We start from the raw sequence: 14632 nt of genomic DNA, 5'->3' as shown, positions 1-14632 counted from the left end.
GGGCTCTAGCACCTCTTCCTCTCGGCTGGGGAGCCCGCCCAGGGCGGCGGGGGGCAGGCACCACGGAACGCTGGCGCGGGAGTCGGAGGGTCGGAGAGCTGCAGCCAGGGGAAGGGAGGGGAGCGCGGCGGTAGAGGACACTTCCGGCCGCACGAGACCTTCCGGGGCGGAGGTCACCATGGCGGCGTCCTTGGCTCGGCTCGGCCTACGGTCTGTGAAGCAGGTTCGAGTTCAATTCTGCCCCTTCGAGAAGAATGTGGAGTCAACGAGGTACGAGGGGGAAGGAGTGGGGACGGAAAGGGGCCGCGTCTTCCTCCCGCCGGGGCTCTAGCCCCTTCGGCCGGGCGCTCAAGCAGTTTTCCCTCCGCAGGACCTTCCTCCAGGCGGTGAGCAGCGAGAAGGTCCGTTCCACCAACCTCAGTTGCTCGGTGATTGCGGACGTGAGGCACGACGGCTCCGAGCCCTGCGTGGACGTACTGTTCGGTGGGCTCGGGTGGGGAGGCGGACGGGAGGGGTGCCAGGCAGCCCGCGCGTCCTCAGTCCCGGCCCCGCTGTCCTCCCGGTCCCTGAATCGTTTGTTTCTTACCCAGGAGACGGGCATCGCCTGATTATGCGTGGCGCTCACCTCACCGCCCAGGAAATGCTCATAGCCTTTGCCTCGCACATCCAGGCCAGGGCTACGGCGGGGAGCGGGGACAAGCCCGGCGCTGGTAGCGGGCGCTGACAGCGCAGAAGAGCCCAACAAGCAGATTTTAGCTTGGGATTGCTAGGATACCTACCTGAGAAGAGTTTGAGAGACTTCATCACTCGAATCACCATCTGGAGGGACACGAAGCGCCAAAAAAAAAAAAAAAAGAGAGAGAGAGAGAGAGAGGACCCTCTGATTACTGATACAACCAATGTTTCTGGAAGGAGACACGATCAGATAGGGGTCTGGACAAACTTGAGTTTATTTCACTTTCTTACCATCGTCCTGTGCTTAACCCTTTTGAATTTGGCTTCTCCCATCACTCACTCAAGGTACTTCTAACTCTTATCAGCCAAATCCAGTGCTGTTTTTCTCGGTCCTGGTCTTTCCATCTCAGTAGCATCTGCCACTTTTAATTCACTCCCTTGTGGAACTTCTCTTCCTCTTGGGTCTTTTTCCTTTTAACCATAAAAGTGTAGTGCTCTCATCCTTCATTTTCTTCTCTATTTCTGGGTTATCTTATTCTCTATCATAACTTGAACTACCCTCTCGGATTAAACCCTACATTTTTGTTTGGCTCTAATCTCAACTGCTGTGCTATAGTCAGGTTACATACTACCGATTTCCTCCAAATTCCACAACACTCTTTGTCCAAAATAGAATTGACAATCTTACATACACATATACTTGCCTCTTCCCCTAAATTTCCCATTCCTTTTAAAGGCACTTCATCTGCTCTGCCACCGGGGCTGGAAACCACAGCATTATCTCTGGTTCTGCCTTCTCCCTTTCCTTGTCTATCCAGTCAGTAAGTTCAGAATATTCTGTCTGAAACAGAAGCTTCTGAAATGTTTTCTCCATTCCCATTCATTTAACTGTATCATTGTATTCTCCCACCCAGTCTCCTTTTTTCTGATCATTTTTTGCTGCTGCTTAACTTTATCTTTCAAAGTACATCACTGTTTTTATGTCCTGTTACTACTTGTGTCACACTGTGCCTAACGTGTTTTTCATACTGGGTTACCACCCATTAGTGTGGATCATGAAATCAATTTAGGGGGATAAATCATCCTTTAAAAAACAAAGTAAAAAAGAAAAAAAGTATCAGAGGGCATGGCACAGGGAATGGGAAGTATTCTTTTAAGAAATTTAAGTTTTTAGCCTATAATCATGAATATATGTAAATAAAATAGAAAGTGTATATATACATATCTATCTATCTATCTATCTATCTATCTATCTATATCCTTGGTTGCAGTGTAGAATTATTTCTTACCACAGGTTGTAGGAAAAAATGGTTGATGGCTACTGGTTTAGAGAACTTGAGAACGCTTAGCTAGGCAATAAAGGATCTCTAGCACTGGCTGCTATGTCCTTTGCCAGATACATTTTCCATGACTTTGCTACAGCGTTGCTACACTGCTGCTCTGCTTTAAAGAGTGCTATCTTCAAGAGCTGTTTTTTCCCCCCTCCCCCTTTAAAAAAGAAACTATCAAAAAACAACCTACCAGGAGGGAGTACGGTGTAGTAAAGAGCCAGAATTCCTGGGGTTGAAATCCTAACATTGTCCCTAAGTAGCTCTGTGACTGTGGAAAAATTAGTCTCAGTGCCTGTTTCCTCACTAGTAAATCGGGGATAATAATACCTATCTCCTAGGACTGTTGAGAGGATTAAATGAGTTGATATCTGTAAAGCGCCTAGAACATTACTGGAAGCATAATACATGTTGTCTAAGAGGCCTTATGGTATAGCCAAAAGGATACCGACAGCTTAGATTTTTAGTTCTCCAGCTCGATGGTTAACAGGCTGTTATCTCTGGCCAGATTTTACCACTCTCCTCATCTGTAAAAATGGGGATGGTTCAAACATTGCTGTAAACATAGATTGAATGCTGGCACTGTGAACTTGAGGTTGGGGCTGTTTTCTCTGTGTCCCCAGCACTTTGCATATTGCCTGATACACAGTGTGCAATAAACGTGTTGAATTTATAAATATTTACTATCTACCTTGTACCTGTAACTTTGATTAGTACTGGCATACAAAGATGAATAATGAAACCCACGTATGTAGTAAGTGCTACAATAGAGATATGAACTAGATGCAATGGTAGCAAGAAAGACAGGAGTGACTATTGGGATTGGTCAGAAGGTGATTGTTGAAAGAGCAAAAAGTCTATGGGGGCCGTCAGATATCAGATTATAGCAAAACAAAGTGGACATGCAACATATAGTATTTTATATAGTGAGTTTGGATGGGAGGTATGATAAAAGCTAGAGTAGCATAATGGTGTTGAGTAGGGTTTTTTTTTTATTTTTTTAAATATTTTATTGATTTGACAGCGAAAGAGGGAACACAAGCAAGGGGAGTGTGATAGGGGGAAGCAGGCTTCCCGTGGAGCAGGGAGCCCGACCCAGGGCTCGATCCCCGGATGCTGGGACCACCACCCAAGGTGAAGGCAGATGCCTAACGGCCGAGCCACTCAGGCACCCCTGAGTAGGGTTTTTTAAAGGATGATAGGGACTTGTACTTTATGAAAATACCTTTTATGCCAAGCTGTTGGTAAGAAGCAAGTAATAATCCAAGCTGCTTTTCTTTTTTCTTTTTTTTTTTTTAAGATTTTATTTATTTATTCGACAGAGATAGAGACAGCCAGCGAGAGAGGGAACACAAGCAGGGGGAGTGAGAGAGGAAGAAGCAGGCTCATAGCAGAGGAGCCTGATGTGGGGCTCGATCCCATAACGCCAGGATCACGCCCTGAGCCGAAGGCAGACACTTAACCGCTGTGCCACCCAGGCGCCCCCCAAGTTGCTTTTCTGAACCACCAGTAATTGTAATGTTAACTCTCCTAAGTCTACCCGAGGTGCAGATGCCACTTCCTCCCTACAGACTTCCCTGACCTGGATATACTTGATCCTTCCTCTAAGCTTCCTTGCTTTCTGGGTTGTATAAAAGAGGGAGTAAAATGCATTCTTTAAAGTGCATGCACCACCATTATGATCCATTATGGTTCATCTAGATAAAGAATTCTAGACTGAGATCTGACTTGTCTAAAGTCAGAGGGTCGCTTAAAGACACTGTTGGAACACATCTCAGGCTTCCTCTTGGGTCCACTCTGGCACGCTCCACTTAAGTAGGAAAGAAAGCACGGGAGTTGGCAAAGTGATCCAGTCTGTTTCGGATACACCTGGGCTCCAAGCTAGCCACTCCCTGGCTCTGTGGCCAGGGCCAAGTTACTTGAGCTTCCTGTGCCACTTTTCAGCCACCTGATCGGGGCGGTTAAATGTAAAACACTCAGATGGCGTCTCAGGTTCTTAATATATAGTCATTTGGGAAAAAAAAAAAACAAACAATGTGAGATTACTTTTTTCTCCTACCCTGTGAAATCCGCGGGACGCCAAAGAAACGTTAACCCTAGAGCCGGAGACAACCAGCCCTTTGCCACGCCGTTGGCGGCGGGTCCGGACTCGGAGACTTAATCTGACGTGGCGGGGTGGGACTTCCGGCAGGAGGCGGAAGCGGAGCGGGAGGCGCGGGCCGGCCGGTGCGGCTGACAGGTCTGTGGCCGCCGGGGCGCCGCGCGCAAGCAGGACCCGGGCTCCATTGCCGCTTCTCCGAGCTCCCGCAACGCCGACCTCCGTGCTAGGATGGCTCGGGGCGAGCGGCGGCGCCGCGGAGCGCCGGCAGACGGAGCGCGGACAACTGAAAGGGCGGCTCGGGGCGGCCCCGCACGACGGAGCGGCGAGGCCCGTGGCTCTGCGTGGAGAGCGGCTCTGGGCGTCGTGGTCCTGTCTCTGGCCCTGGGCCTGTCAGGGTGCTGGCTCCTGGCGTGGCACCGTGCGCGGCGGGCGGTCACACTGCACTCCGCGCCCCCGGCACTGCCTCCCGACTCTTCCAGCCCCGCCGTGGCCCCGGACCTCTTCTGGGGCACCTACCGCCCTCATGTTTACTTCGGCATGAAGACACGCAGCCCGAAGCCCCTTCTCACCGGTAACTGGGCCTCGGGGCGGGCGGGTAGGCAGGCGGACTTTTAATGTGGGAGCCCCAGCTTCATGCCAGAGCAAGAGTGGGGAGGGGTGTGGTTCAGGAGAGTTATGAGGAGGGATGACCCTGAAATTCTCGGAGACCCAGAGGGACAGCTCCCCTGCTCTTTGACTTACGTGGCCATTCTACCCCCAGGACTGATGTGGGCGCAGCAGGGCGCCACCCCAGGGACCCCTAAGCTCAGGCACACGTGTGAGCAGGGGGACGGCGTGGGTCCCTATGGCTGGGAGTTCCACGACGGTCTCTCCTTCGGGCGGCAACACATCCAGGATGGGGCCTTAAGGCTCACCACTGAGTTCGTCAAGAGGCCTGGGGGTCAGCACGGAGGGGACTGGAGCTGGAGAGTGACTGTAGAGCCTCAGGTCAGGGCCTCAGGACACCCTTCCCCCAGCCCAGACTCCCTCCACCCTTTCTTTGCTGCCAGCAAATGCAGTATGATGTGGCAGTTAAGAGCAGGGGCTCTGAGTCTGGCTGCCTGCCTTAAACGTTTGTCTGTCTGACCATCTCTATTGACTATCCATGAGCCATGGTTTCGTTGTCTGCAAAATGGAGATAAAAATAGAACTTAACTCAGGATTGTAAAAATGAAAGAAAATTATGTGTAGAATTCTTAGGATAGTACATGACACAAAAGCACTCTATTATTTCCCAGAGAACCCTGTGCAAAGTTCTATACCTCATCTCGCTGGGTGCTTACCCTCCCTGACCCTTAACACCATAGATGTATGTTTACCGTGTTGCTCCTGCATGGTGCCCCTTTCGGTAAGGCTGAATTTTCAAGAGATACTGCTAATCTAATGCTGCATTTTTCTGTCCTCCTTGGTCACCCAGACCTCAGGTACCTCTGCCCTACCTTTGGTGTCCCTGTTCTTCTATGTGGTGACAGATGGCAAGGAAGTCCTAGTGCCAGAGGTTGGGGCCAAGGGGCAGTTGAAATTCATCAGTGGGCACTCCAGTGAACTTGGTGACTTCCGCTTTACACTTATGACACCAACCAATCCAGGGGACACTGCCCCCAAGTATAGCAGGTAACTGGGGGAAGAGAGCATGTAGGGGTGATGGTAGGGGTGGTATGGATGCTGACTTAGCCTGATTTCTATCTCCCCCACTCTACCTTCTTTCCACCAGTTATTTCCCTTCTCACCAGGCTCCATGTCCCCTGCATTGCTAAGACCCTTCCATCCTGACTCCCAGTCTCCTCTTACTTCTCTTTATAATCCTCACCATTTTCTCCTGAGTGATTTTTCCCTATTTATCTTTTTCCCTTCAAGCTACAATGTCTTCTGGTCCTCCAACCCAGGACTTCCCTTGCTGACAGAGATGGTGAAGAGTCGCCTAAATAGCTGGTTTCAGCACCGGCCACCAGGGGCTTCCCCTGAACGCTACCTCGGCTTGCCAGGATCTCTGAAGTGGGAGGACAAAGGCCCAAGTAGGCAAGGACAGGGACAAGGGCAATTCTTGATACAACAGGTGACACTTAAAGTCCCCTTTTCTGTGGAGTTGGTGTTTGAATCAGGCAGTGCCCGGGGAGGAGGAAGCCAACCCCTGGAGCAGCTGGCAGGCAGCCTGCTGACCCAAGCCCTGGAGAGCCATGCTGAAGCCTTTAGAGAGCACTTTGAGAAGACTTTTCAACTGAAGGAGAAGGGCCTGAGCCCTGAGGAGCAGGCTTTGGGTCAGGCTGCCCTCAGTGGCCTCCTTGGTGGGATTGGCTACTTCTATGGACAGGGTCTGGTGTTGGCAGACATGGGGGTTGAGGGGTCTGAGCAGAAGGTGGACCCAGCCCTCTTTCCACCTGTCCCTCTTTTCACAGCAGTGCCCTCCCGGTCATTCTTCCCACGAGGCTTTCTTTGGGATGAGGGCTTCCACCAGCTGGTGGTCCAGCGGTGGGATCCCCGCCTTACCCGGGAGGTCCTAGGTCACTGGCTGGGGCTGCTCAATGCTGATGGCTGGATTGGACGGGAGCAGGTGCTGGGGGATGAGGCCCGAGCCCGTGTGCCCCCAGAATTCCTGGTGCAAAGGGCAGCCCATGCCAACCCCCCAACCCTGCTTTTGCCGATAGCCCACATGCTAGAGGGTGGTGACCCTGCTGATTTTGCCTTCCTCCGCAGGGCTTTCCCCCGTCTGCGTGCCTGGTTCTCCTGGCTCCATAAGAGCCAGGCAGGGCCAGTGCCGCTATCTTATCGCTGGCGGGGCCGGGACCCTGCCTTGCCAACCCTGTTGAACCCTAAGACACTGCCTTCGGGGCTGGATGACTATCCCCGGGCTTCACACCCTTCAGCCCATGAGCGGCACCTGGACCTTCGGTGCTGGGTGGCGCTGGGAGCCCGTGTGCTGGTGCGGCTGGCAGAGCAGCTGGGAGAGGCTGAGGCAGCTGCGGAGCTGGGCCCTCTGGCTGCATCACTGGAGGCAGAAGAGAGCCTGGATGAGCTGCACTGGGCTCCAGAGCTAGGAGTCTTTGCAGACTTTGGGAACCACACAAGAGCAGTGCAGCTGAAGCCTCGGCCCCCTCAGGGGCTGCTGCGGGTAGTGGGCCGGCCCCACCCTCGCTTACAGTATGTGGATGCCTTGGGCTACGTCAGTCTTTTTCCCATGCTGCTGCGGCTGCTGGACCCCAACTCCTCCCGCCTTGGGCCCCTGCTAGATGTTCTAGCTGACAGCCGCCATCTCTGGAGCCCCTTTGGTTTGCGCTCCCTTGCAGCCTCCAGCCCCTTTTATGGCCAGCGCAATTCAGAGCATGATCCTCCCTACTGGCGGGGTGCTGTGTGGCTCAATGTCAACTACCTGGCCTTGGGAGCTCTCTACCACTATGGACGTCTGGATGGTCCCCACCAGGCCCGGGCTGCCAAGCTCCACAGTGAGCTCCGTGCCAATGTGGTGGGCAATGTGTGGCGGCAGTATCAGGCCACAGGTTTCCTTTGGGAGCAGTACAGTGACCGGGATGGGCGGGGCATGGGCTGCCGCCCTTTCCAAGGCTGGACCAGTCTTGTCCTACTGGCCATGGCTGAAGACTACTGAAGGGGGAGAATGAGAGGGGTGCCAGGCCCCCACTCTGGAATAGAAGGACAAGATCTCTAGCTTCTGCCCCCAGCCCTCAGATACTAGTGCTTCAAACCCTCCTCAGCTCATCTCAGGTGTCTCCTTACTGTCATCCCACATAGCCCTGGGGTGAATGTGAATTCAGAGTCTATTTTTCTAAATAAATTGGGAAACCATGCCAAACTCTATTGCTTTTGCCAACTGTGCCTCACCAAGAGGTCTTAGCTCAGTCTAGACCTTAGGGCTGCCTACTGTTCTTCAGAGGAGGGTGGGAAAGTGGCCATTACATGTCCCCTCCAAATCCAGTTATGTCAAGTGCAACGCAGCAAGTTGAGCACTACTGCACCCAAATTCACAAGCAGCTGGTTCTCATCTCTTTAATGAGATCAAAGGCTCCTGTGTATGTTTTTTGGGGGTAGAGCTAGCACAGTCCCCCAGACAGTGCCACTCTCCTCAGGACTCCACCCCTTGCAGGCAGATTTGAGGCGGCAGGGAGAGGCCAAGGAGAACTTGAGGATTTGGGCCTGGGGCTGTTTCTGGTGGGCAACGAATCCACCCACCCTCCCAAAACTGTTTATGGGATGTCCCCTTCACAGGAAACTAGCCCCACAGGAGATACCTGGGGTACAGGATCAAGGGGCAGCACACAGGGGTCCTCCAGATCTGGTGGGGTGGCACTAGCCCTAGCCTCCTTGACTGGCTCGCCCTCGCTGGAGTCAGGACAAGGGCAGAGCTCAATACCTGAGTCACCAGTCAGGCGGCGATAGCGGCAAGAAGGAGGTGTGGGGGCAGGGCTCACCCCTGCCCCAGGCTCACCCTCCTGATGAGGGGATGCACTCTGGTGGGAGGAAACACCTTCCACATTTGTTCCCTCGAAGTGGGCAGGGCAGCTAGAAGCAGAGGAGCAGCAGGTGTGGTCACTGGAAGCAGTCAAGGGGCAGCCTGAGGCTGCAGCGTAAGGAGGCGGCGGTGTGCCGGGGCGGTGAACCACATCCTCATAGGCTGGCGGTTTGAAAGCGCTGAGGAGGCCTGCAGGAAAGAATGGCATGGTTGGTGGGGCAACTAGTGGTGGGGTAGTGGTATCTTTGCTATTAGGAAAAGTGTGCTTTGAAATGTCTGAAAAGCGAACGTGGGGATGATTCAGGGTTCTGGGTTGGGAGGGGCCACTGGCAGTGAGCCCAGAGCCTCAAGCCACTCACGAAGGTCAAGCAGTGAACCGGTAGGGACAGGGCCAGCCCCATGGCATGCCCCATGGTAGGCCAACAAGTTGATCTCACGCTGGCGCTGCTGTTGCTGCAGCCGGAGTTTAGCTCGTCGATGACGGAAGGCGCAACAGCAGCTAAAGAGGATGAGGACAGTCCAGAGCAGCCAGAACCCTGCAAGGGGTGAGGAGGGAGGGTCTTAGATACCTCCCAGGCAGAGAAAGGTCCATGAAGGTTGGAATTCTGAGGCCCAAGGGAGGGTGGGCGGAAGGACCCGAGATCAGCCCCCTTGGAGACTCACACCAGAGCTCATAGTAGTAGGTGCAGCAGCCTGTCTCCCCGCAGCAGTGACCACTCTCACAGAGGTAGGGCTGGTTGTTCACTCCTGGGCAGAGCTCTCGAAGCTGGGAGCAAGGAGGCACTTAGAACCAAGGGAGATTCCAGCCCCAGGCACTGTCCACCCCCACCCCCTCTGCATGCAGGGACACAGTCCAACCCTGTGAGCCAAGTTGAGCTCAAGATCTGTGGGGAGGGGAAGAGTGATGGTGAGAGAGAGAACACTCCTCAGTGTTCAAATATCTGAAGGGCTGTTGACATGGAAGAGGATTTGGAATAACAGGAATATGTCTAGAGAACAAGATGCAAGGTGTGGACATACAAAGAGGTAGATTTCAGTTCTGCATACAGAGACTTCTCTCACACTCAGGCTGGCTCCCCAGGATGTTTTCTGTTAAGGGAGTGTTTGGGCAGAAGCCAGGGGGCAGTCTGAACTATCTCAAAGTCTCAGACAATGGGTAAGGGGTTTAAGGTAATTTCCAATGCTAAGATGCTTTCATTATCCTCGCTGCCAACCACAGTCTGCCTCCCCACCCCCATGCTGGATCTTTCCACCCCTGGATCTCAGGCTTCCTAGGGTAAAGGAAGGGCCGTATGAGACCCAGAGCAGTGCTCCCAACCAGATGGGATTGCTGTGGATGATAAAGGATGGCATCCAGGGCACCAGTCTGGGTTCCAGCTCTTCTCCAAATTGCTCCCTCAAGAGAAGACACTGCCGGACTCTGTTGTGACAACAGGCACACAGAAAAACATCACAAATAACTGTTGTAAGAAAGAGGGAGCTTCCTTGGGCCTCATTATGTCTTTGGTCACTGGAGAGCCACTGCAAGCTTCCACTGCAGCCATGGGATGGGGGGGGGGGGGGTCTAAGAAGCTGCAGGCAAAGTCAACTGCATCTACGTTACAAAGTTTAGACAAAGAGTAGAAGGGACAGATTTAGGAACCTCACAGTATCTTTGGCTACGTGAGTTCCTCCCCAACCCCCCAAAAGGAAGGGACAAGGAGAGGAGAAAGAGAAATAAATGGTTGTCGTGATAGGCTTTTGGAGCAGTTGGGATACCTGCTGTTGCGGCACGCGAAGTGCTCCCCAGGCCTCCTCGCTGCCGTTCCCGCTGCTGGCCTGAGCCATGCCTCGACCTACAGCCCCCTGTAGACCACAGCCTCCTCTATCGCCAGGCGCCCCGCCCCTGCCACTTCTGCCGCCACCGCCATGGTCCCTGCCCGGCCCATCTTCCCTGCCGCCACCATCACTCCGCGGCCGGAGCTTCCATCCGCGGAGAGCTCTGCCAACTAGGACCCAGATTGCTCGGCCCTACCAATCAGCGACGCCCGCCGGCGTCCGGGCCAATAGGAACGGACCAGAGGTTTCTGCCAGTGACCAATCTACAGCAGCGCCTCCGCCACTCTCCCAGACAACAAGAGCTTACACAGACAAAGAGTGGGGCAAGGTTCGACCCAGGGGCCCTGACTGACAGCGACAATAGCCAATATGGACAACAGAACGGGCCCTGCATTACCAACCAATGAACGGCCGTCCAGAAAAGCAAAGTTTCCACTGATTGGCTTGAGCGCTATTTTCGAGCATGACGCCGAAGACCCGACCAAGCCAGGTAATCCCACTGGAAGAGGCGGGGCGGCTGGTGGCTCGGGGGTCCCCAAAAGTCCGCCCAAGTTTTCTTGCGGCCTAGTGGCCGTTTCCCAGGTGTCGACGCAATCTTCCGTGAGGACAAAGTGTGTGTACGGGGCATTGGCCTGCCATACCCCATTTCCCCAACTCTGTACAAGTCGAGGCACCAGATGAAATTTAATAATAGGGTGGGGAAAATAATGAAAACGGGGCAGGGGAGAGGGCGCAGAGTCCGGGTTCGGTCAGGGCCTTAAGTAGCCAAAAGGGGGGATGCAGGGCCTTCGGGCCCCCCAAGCCGCATCTGCAGGTTGATGCGATAGCACTGAAGGCTGCAGAGCGCCTGGCCGGTGCGGGAACAGGCGTAGCGGCGCGGGTGTGGGCAGCCGGGGACAGAGCACCGAGGAGGAGGGCCAGATGGGGAGGGGCGGTGAGACACTGGCGCAGGGGCGGGCACGCCAGGTGGGAAGGAAAGGGTGGAACCCTGTGCCCCGCTGCTGTAGCGCACCATGGGGGCCGGGGTCACGGCCCGCCCTCCCCGTCGTTCCCCCCGCGCCGCCCCTCGGCCTCCCCGCCCGCTGGGCGCCGCCGTCTTGGTGAGACGCTCGATAGTCTGGTTCTTGTGCTCCTCCGCCCGCCGAGCCGCCTGCAGCCGTCTCTTTCGCGCCCTCTCCTCGCGCTTCAGCAGCATCTCCTCGGTGAGGGCCGGGGCCGGGCAGCCCCCAGCCACCGGGAGCGGCAGCATCGGGGAAGGCTGACTCCGGGCCTTCTGCAGCAGAGCTCGCTGGGGAGAAAGACCGAGTGGTGTCAGAGAGGGGAGGCCTGCCCAAACGAGGGGAAGGGAAAGTGGGGATCTGGAAAGCAGGGTCTTGAGGAGCGCTGGCCTTGAGAGAAGGGGTGGAATGTGCACCCTCTCCAGGTGCCTTAGTACTGCCTCTTCCCAGATCTCCAGACTTTCATCTTTAGATCCTTGACTCTAAAGAAGAAAAACATTGATGTTTCCTGCCTGCCCTGAGTACCAAAACTCTGTTTACCACCTCCCTAGAGGTGTTTTTTGTTTGTTTTTCTGTTTGAAGTCTTTTCATCTCATTCCAAACAGTGGGAAAGGATCTTTATTTACTCCATGTCATCGGATGACACTACAACTGAAGAAAGGGGGTCTAGAGGTGATAGGGATTTAACAGTGGATCCATAGATGTGGCAGAAGCTGCTCTTAAGTGGCATCTCACCCCAGACCGACAGAGCATCTGAGCAAATCGAGAGCATGTGGTCACTAGAAGCTGTCATTTTTGAAAACTTTGATACGCACTGAAAACAAAATAGATCTCAGGGTGACTATACAGTGTATTTATAGTGGCGTTGCTGCATATATGGATCTAGGATCTTTCTTCTCCCTTTAAATGTGTTATGTTCTAATCAGTTAGGTGGATTTATTTTGCTAAACAATTTGCTAACACATTACACAAATTTCAAACAACCCTCTTTTTGTTTCTTTTGAATATAGTGTTTAAATTAAAATAGAAAATTACAGGTTTATGACAAGTATATGATGCTACTTAGGGGGATGACTTTGTTAGCAGTAACTCCTTCAGATTTTTTGTTTTGTTTCTGAAGCTTTGCCTTGTCTGTCTAGTTTAACATCTGACTAATATTCTGTTTGATTTTGGAAGTACTCTAATTTGACACAAGATTTGAATAAAGTTTCTCCTGAAAAAAAAAACTTTTCATCATGGATAGCATCAATTGGATAACTGCTCAAGCCCAAAACTCAGGGTTACCCTTGATTCCTCTTTTCTGCCCACTCCCTGACTCCCCACAAGTATCTATTTCAAAAATATCCAGAATCCATCTGATTTCCTCCATCTCCACAACTTCACCGTGGTTCAAGCCACCACCATCTCTCACCTGACTACTTCAATAGCTTCCTGGCAGGTCTTGCTTCTACTCCTTACCTCTACTAAGAAGCCAAAGTAATCTACTGAAATATAAATCAAATATATCACTTTCTTGCATACAGTCCTTCCATGCTTTAATCACACTTATTTTTCTCCTTGACCACTACTAGGCAAGTTCCACTCCCAGGATCTTTGCACCTGCTGGTCTTCTGCCTGAAAAGCTCCTCTAGAAATGTAACCTTGTCAGAGAGGTCTTCCCTTAGTTCCCTATCTAATATTGTCTCTTCCCACCACTTTGTTTCATCACCCTATTTTTGGTTATAAACTGTACTTTTCCAAATTATTTATTTACTTACCCCTCTCCCCCCAACACACACATTCACACACATAAGAATACCAGCTCCATGAAAAGAGAAAAACCTTCTCCTTTTTTTCACCATTGATATCCCCACTGCCTAGCAACATTCTTGGGACATAGGAAGTTCTCAATATATATTTAGCCAGTGAACAAAGAACGAACCAACCTACCTGTCGAGCAGTGAGCAGCCGCTCATTGATCTCCTTCTTGAGATCTCCATTGTCATCGAGCTCCCCCTTCTCCAGGGCATCCAGCCACCTCTGTTCCTCCTCTTCCTCTTGACCCCCTAAGCCCCCTGACAGGTCCCGAAGTGGGGATGGGGACAGATTACTGTCTTCATCTGGAAAGCAAAGTTGGAGAGCTAAAAGTATTGTTCAGTTGGGGAACCCTAATTTGGCCAAGTTAATAATGAGACACTCAGAATTCTTACCCTCCTCAGAACCAACCCTCTTCCTTTAACCAGGTATAATGAGAAACCCAGTTTCCCCAATTCCAGATTCTTCTCACCCAGCCAGGCACGGTACTGCTCAAGGGGGACTCCTTCCATAGGTTCCTCTTCATTGTCCACAACCATAAGGGGAGAGGGTGAGCGAGGACCCTCAGGGATCACAGTGAAAGTAGGAACACTGCAGAGAAGCAACCACTGTGTAAGCTGAGCAGTTCTCTCCTCCTGCCTGGTAGCTACAACCAGCATTCCCCTACACCCTCTTGGGTTCTGCCTCCACCTGGGCCCCAAGGTCAGTGTCCATTCTCTGTCTACTGGAAAGCCCAGCCAGCTTCTCCTTCTATCTCTGCCTGCTCCTAAAGTTCCCCAAGTAAAACCTTGGCTTCCTTGGCCTCACCTCTTGGTGCCCAGGACCTGCCCACCCAGTTTGATCTTGAGTTTAAGTTGGGGCTTAGCAGGTGATGGCTGCGTTGGTCCAGCCTCCTCTTCCTGATGGTGTTTCTTCTTGTGTTTTTTCTTGTGCTTCTTGTGCTTTTTCTTGTGCACTCCATGGCCGTGGGCACCCGCCAGACTCAATTCCAGCGCTTCCCCTGCGTAAGGAGAGCCTGTCAACGGTGTACGACAAGAGCGGGGCAGGGAGAGCCTTGAAGAACCCAGTACCCCGGAGGGGCTCCACTCTTCCCGCGGTACACGCTGTTACCATAACAACAGCCCCGCCTTTCTCCTTCCCACCTGTGGCGAAGTACCCCGGAGGCTCGGAAGAGCAAAAAGGGGACTCTTTTCTGCGAACGCCTAACTTGCTTTATCGACCCGCGCTTACCGGGTTCAGGGGCTTCCATAGCCCCAGAGGTGCTCCCGCGCCGCCACAGCTTACTCATGGGGTCCTGCAAGGAAAAGGGGCTGGAAATTGTAGGGACACATGCTAACAGGCCTTTTCCGCCCCGCGGAAAAACCGACTCCTGCAAAATAAGAGGCTACTTCCGGTGCGTAACAACCATGCTTGTGCG

General features: G+C 52.9%; 4 protein-coding genes across 5 annotated transcripts; 2 read left to right on the top strand and 2 right to left on the bottom strand.

Moving 5' to 3' along the window:
* Positions 1-175: 175 nt before the first annotated feature.
* MRPL53 (mitochondrial ribosomal protein L53) lies at positions 176-2682 on the top strand. The gene is made up of 3 exons (XM_026482501.4): positions 176-270; positions 371-483; positions 591-2682. The coding sequence occupies exons 1-3, from the start codon at positions 179-181 to the stop codon at positions 722-724; spliced, it is 339 nt and encodes a 112-aa protein (XP_026338286.1). The 5' UTR covers positions 176-178; the 3' UTR covers positions 725-2682.
* Positions 2683-4171: 1489 nt separating this feature from the next.
* MOGS (mannosyl-oligosaccharide glucosidase) lies at positions 4172-7948 on the top strand. Its single transcript, XM_026482158.4, has 4 exons — positions 4172-4675; positions 4865-5091; positions 5561-5757; positions 6001-7948. The coding sequence occupies exons 1-4, from the start codon at positions 4333-4335 to the stop codon at positions 7742-7744; spliced, it is 2511 nt and encodes an 836-aa protein (XP_026337943.3). The 5' UTR covers positions 4172-4332; the 3' UTR covers positions 7745-7948.
* A 168-nt stretch (positions 7949-8116) lies between these two features.
* Positions 8117-10583, bottom strand: WBP1 (WW domain binding protein 1). Its single transcript, XM_026482488.4, has 4 exons — positions 10364-10583; positions 9269-9371; positions 8965-9141; positions 8117-8794 (listed from the first exon to the last, which is right to left on the bottom strand). Exons 1-4 carry the CDS (start codon positions 10430-10432, stop codon positions 8340-8342), a joined length of 804 nt encoding a protein of 267 aa, XP_026338273.1. The 5' UTR covers positions 10433-10583; the 3' UTR covers positions 8117-8339.
* A 283-nt stretch (positions 10584-10866) lies between these two features.
* INO80B (INO80 complex subunit B) lies at positions 10867-14604 on the bottom strand. 2 transcript variants are annotated; one of them, XM_057308940.1, is made up of 5 exons: positions 14446-14604; positions 14023-14230; positions 13688-13806; positions 13351-13520; positions 10867-11711 (listed from the first exon to the last, which is right to left on the bottom strand). In XM_057308940.1, exons 1-5 carry the CDS (start codon positions 14501-14503, stop codon positions 11181-11183), a joined length of 1086 nt encoding a protein of 361 aa, XP_057164923.1. In that variant the 5' UTR covers positions 14504-14604; the 3' UTR covers positions 10867-11180. The 2 variants fall into 2 exon arrangements, with proteins under 2 accessions (XP_057164923.1, XP_026338260.2); XM_026482475.4 differs by having other exon boundaries at positions 14023-14215; positions 14446-14603.
* Between the last annotated feature and the right edge of the window lie 28 nt (positions 14605-14632).

This window comes from Ursus arctos, unplaced genomic scaffold (genome assembly GCF_023065955.2).
Source record: "Ursus arctos isolate Adak ecotype North America unplaced genomic scaffold, UrsArc2.0 scaffold_8, whole genome shotgun sequence".
NCBI classification, from domain to species: Eukaryota; Metazoa; Chordata; class Mammalia; order Carnivora; family Ursidae; genus Ursus; species Ursus arctos.
Note: the sequence above shows the minus strand (reverse complement) of the source record. Positions and strands in the feature narration are given on the sequence as shown.

What these genes read in the sequence shown, in the direction of transcription:
- INO80B (XM_057308940.1), bottom strand. Translation starts at nt 14,503, where the DNA reads ATGAGTAAGCTGTGGCGGCGCGGGAGCACCTCTGGGGCTATGGAAGCC. An exon ending in GCAGTACCGTGCCTGGCTGG is followed by an intron (nt 13,521 to 13,687) that starts GTGAGAAGAATC and finishes TTTGCTTTCCAG; the next exon opens with ATGAAGACAGTAATCTGTCC. An exon ending in GGCTGCTCACTGCTCGACAG is followed by an intron (nt 11,712 to 13,350) that starts GTAGGTTGGTTC and finishes CTTTCTCCCCAG; the next exon opens with CGAGCTCTGCTGCAGAAGGC.
- MRPL53 (XM_026482501.4), top strand. Translation starts at nt 179, where the DNA reads ATGGCGGCGTCCTTGGCTCGGCTCGGCCTACGGTCTGTGAAGCAGGTT. An exon ending in AAGAATGTGGAGTCAACGAG is followed by an intron (nt 271 to 370) that starts GTACGAGGGGGA and finishes TTCCCTCCGCAG; the next exon opens with GACCTTCCTCCAGGCGGTGA. An exon ending in CTGCGTGGACGTACTGTTCG is followed by an intron (nt 484 to 590) that starts GTGGGCTCGGGT and finishes TTTCTTACCCAG; the next exon opens with GAGACGGGCATCGCCTGATT.
- MOGS (XM_026482158.4), top strand. Translation starts at nt 4,333, where the DNA reads ATGGCTCGGGGCGAGCGGCGGCGCCGCGGAGCGCCGGCAGACGGAGCG. An exon ending in CCCGAAGCCCCTTCTCACCG is followed by an intron (nt 4,676 to 4,864) that starts GTAACTGGGCCT and finishes TTCTACCCCCAG; the next exon opens with GACTGATGTGGGCGCAGCAG. An exon ending in ACTGCCCCCAAGTATAGCAG is followed by an intron (nt 5,758 to 6,000) that starts GTAACTGGGGGA and finishes TTTCCCTTCAAG; the next exon opens with CTACAATGTCTTCTGGTCCT.
- WBP1 (XM_026482488.4), bottom strand. Translation starts at nt 10,432, where the DNA reads ATGGCTCAGGCCAGCAGCGGGAACGGCAGCGAGGAGGCCTGGGGAGCA. An exon ending in CTACTACTATGAGCTCTGGT is followed by an intron (nt 9,142 to 9,268) that starts GTGAGTCTCCAA and finishes CACCCCTTGCAG; the next exon opens with GGTTCTGGCTGCTCTGGACT. An exon ending in CGGTTCACTGCTTGACCTTC is followed by an intron (nt 8,795 to 8,964) that starts GTGAGTGGCTTG and finishes TCTTTCCTGCAG; the next exon opens with GCCTCCTCAGCGCTTTCAAA.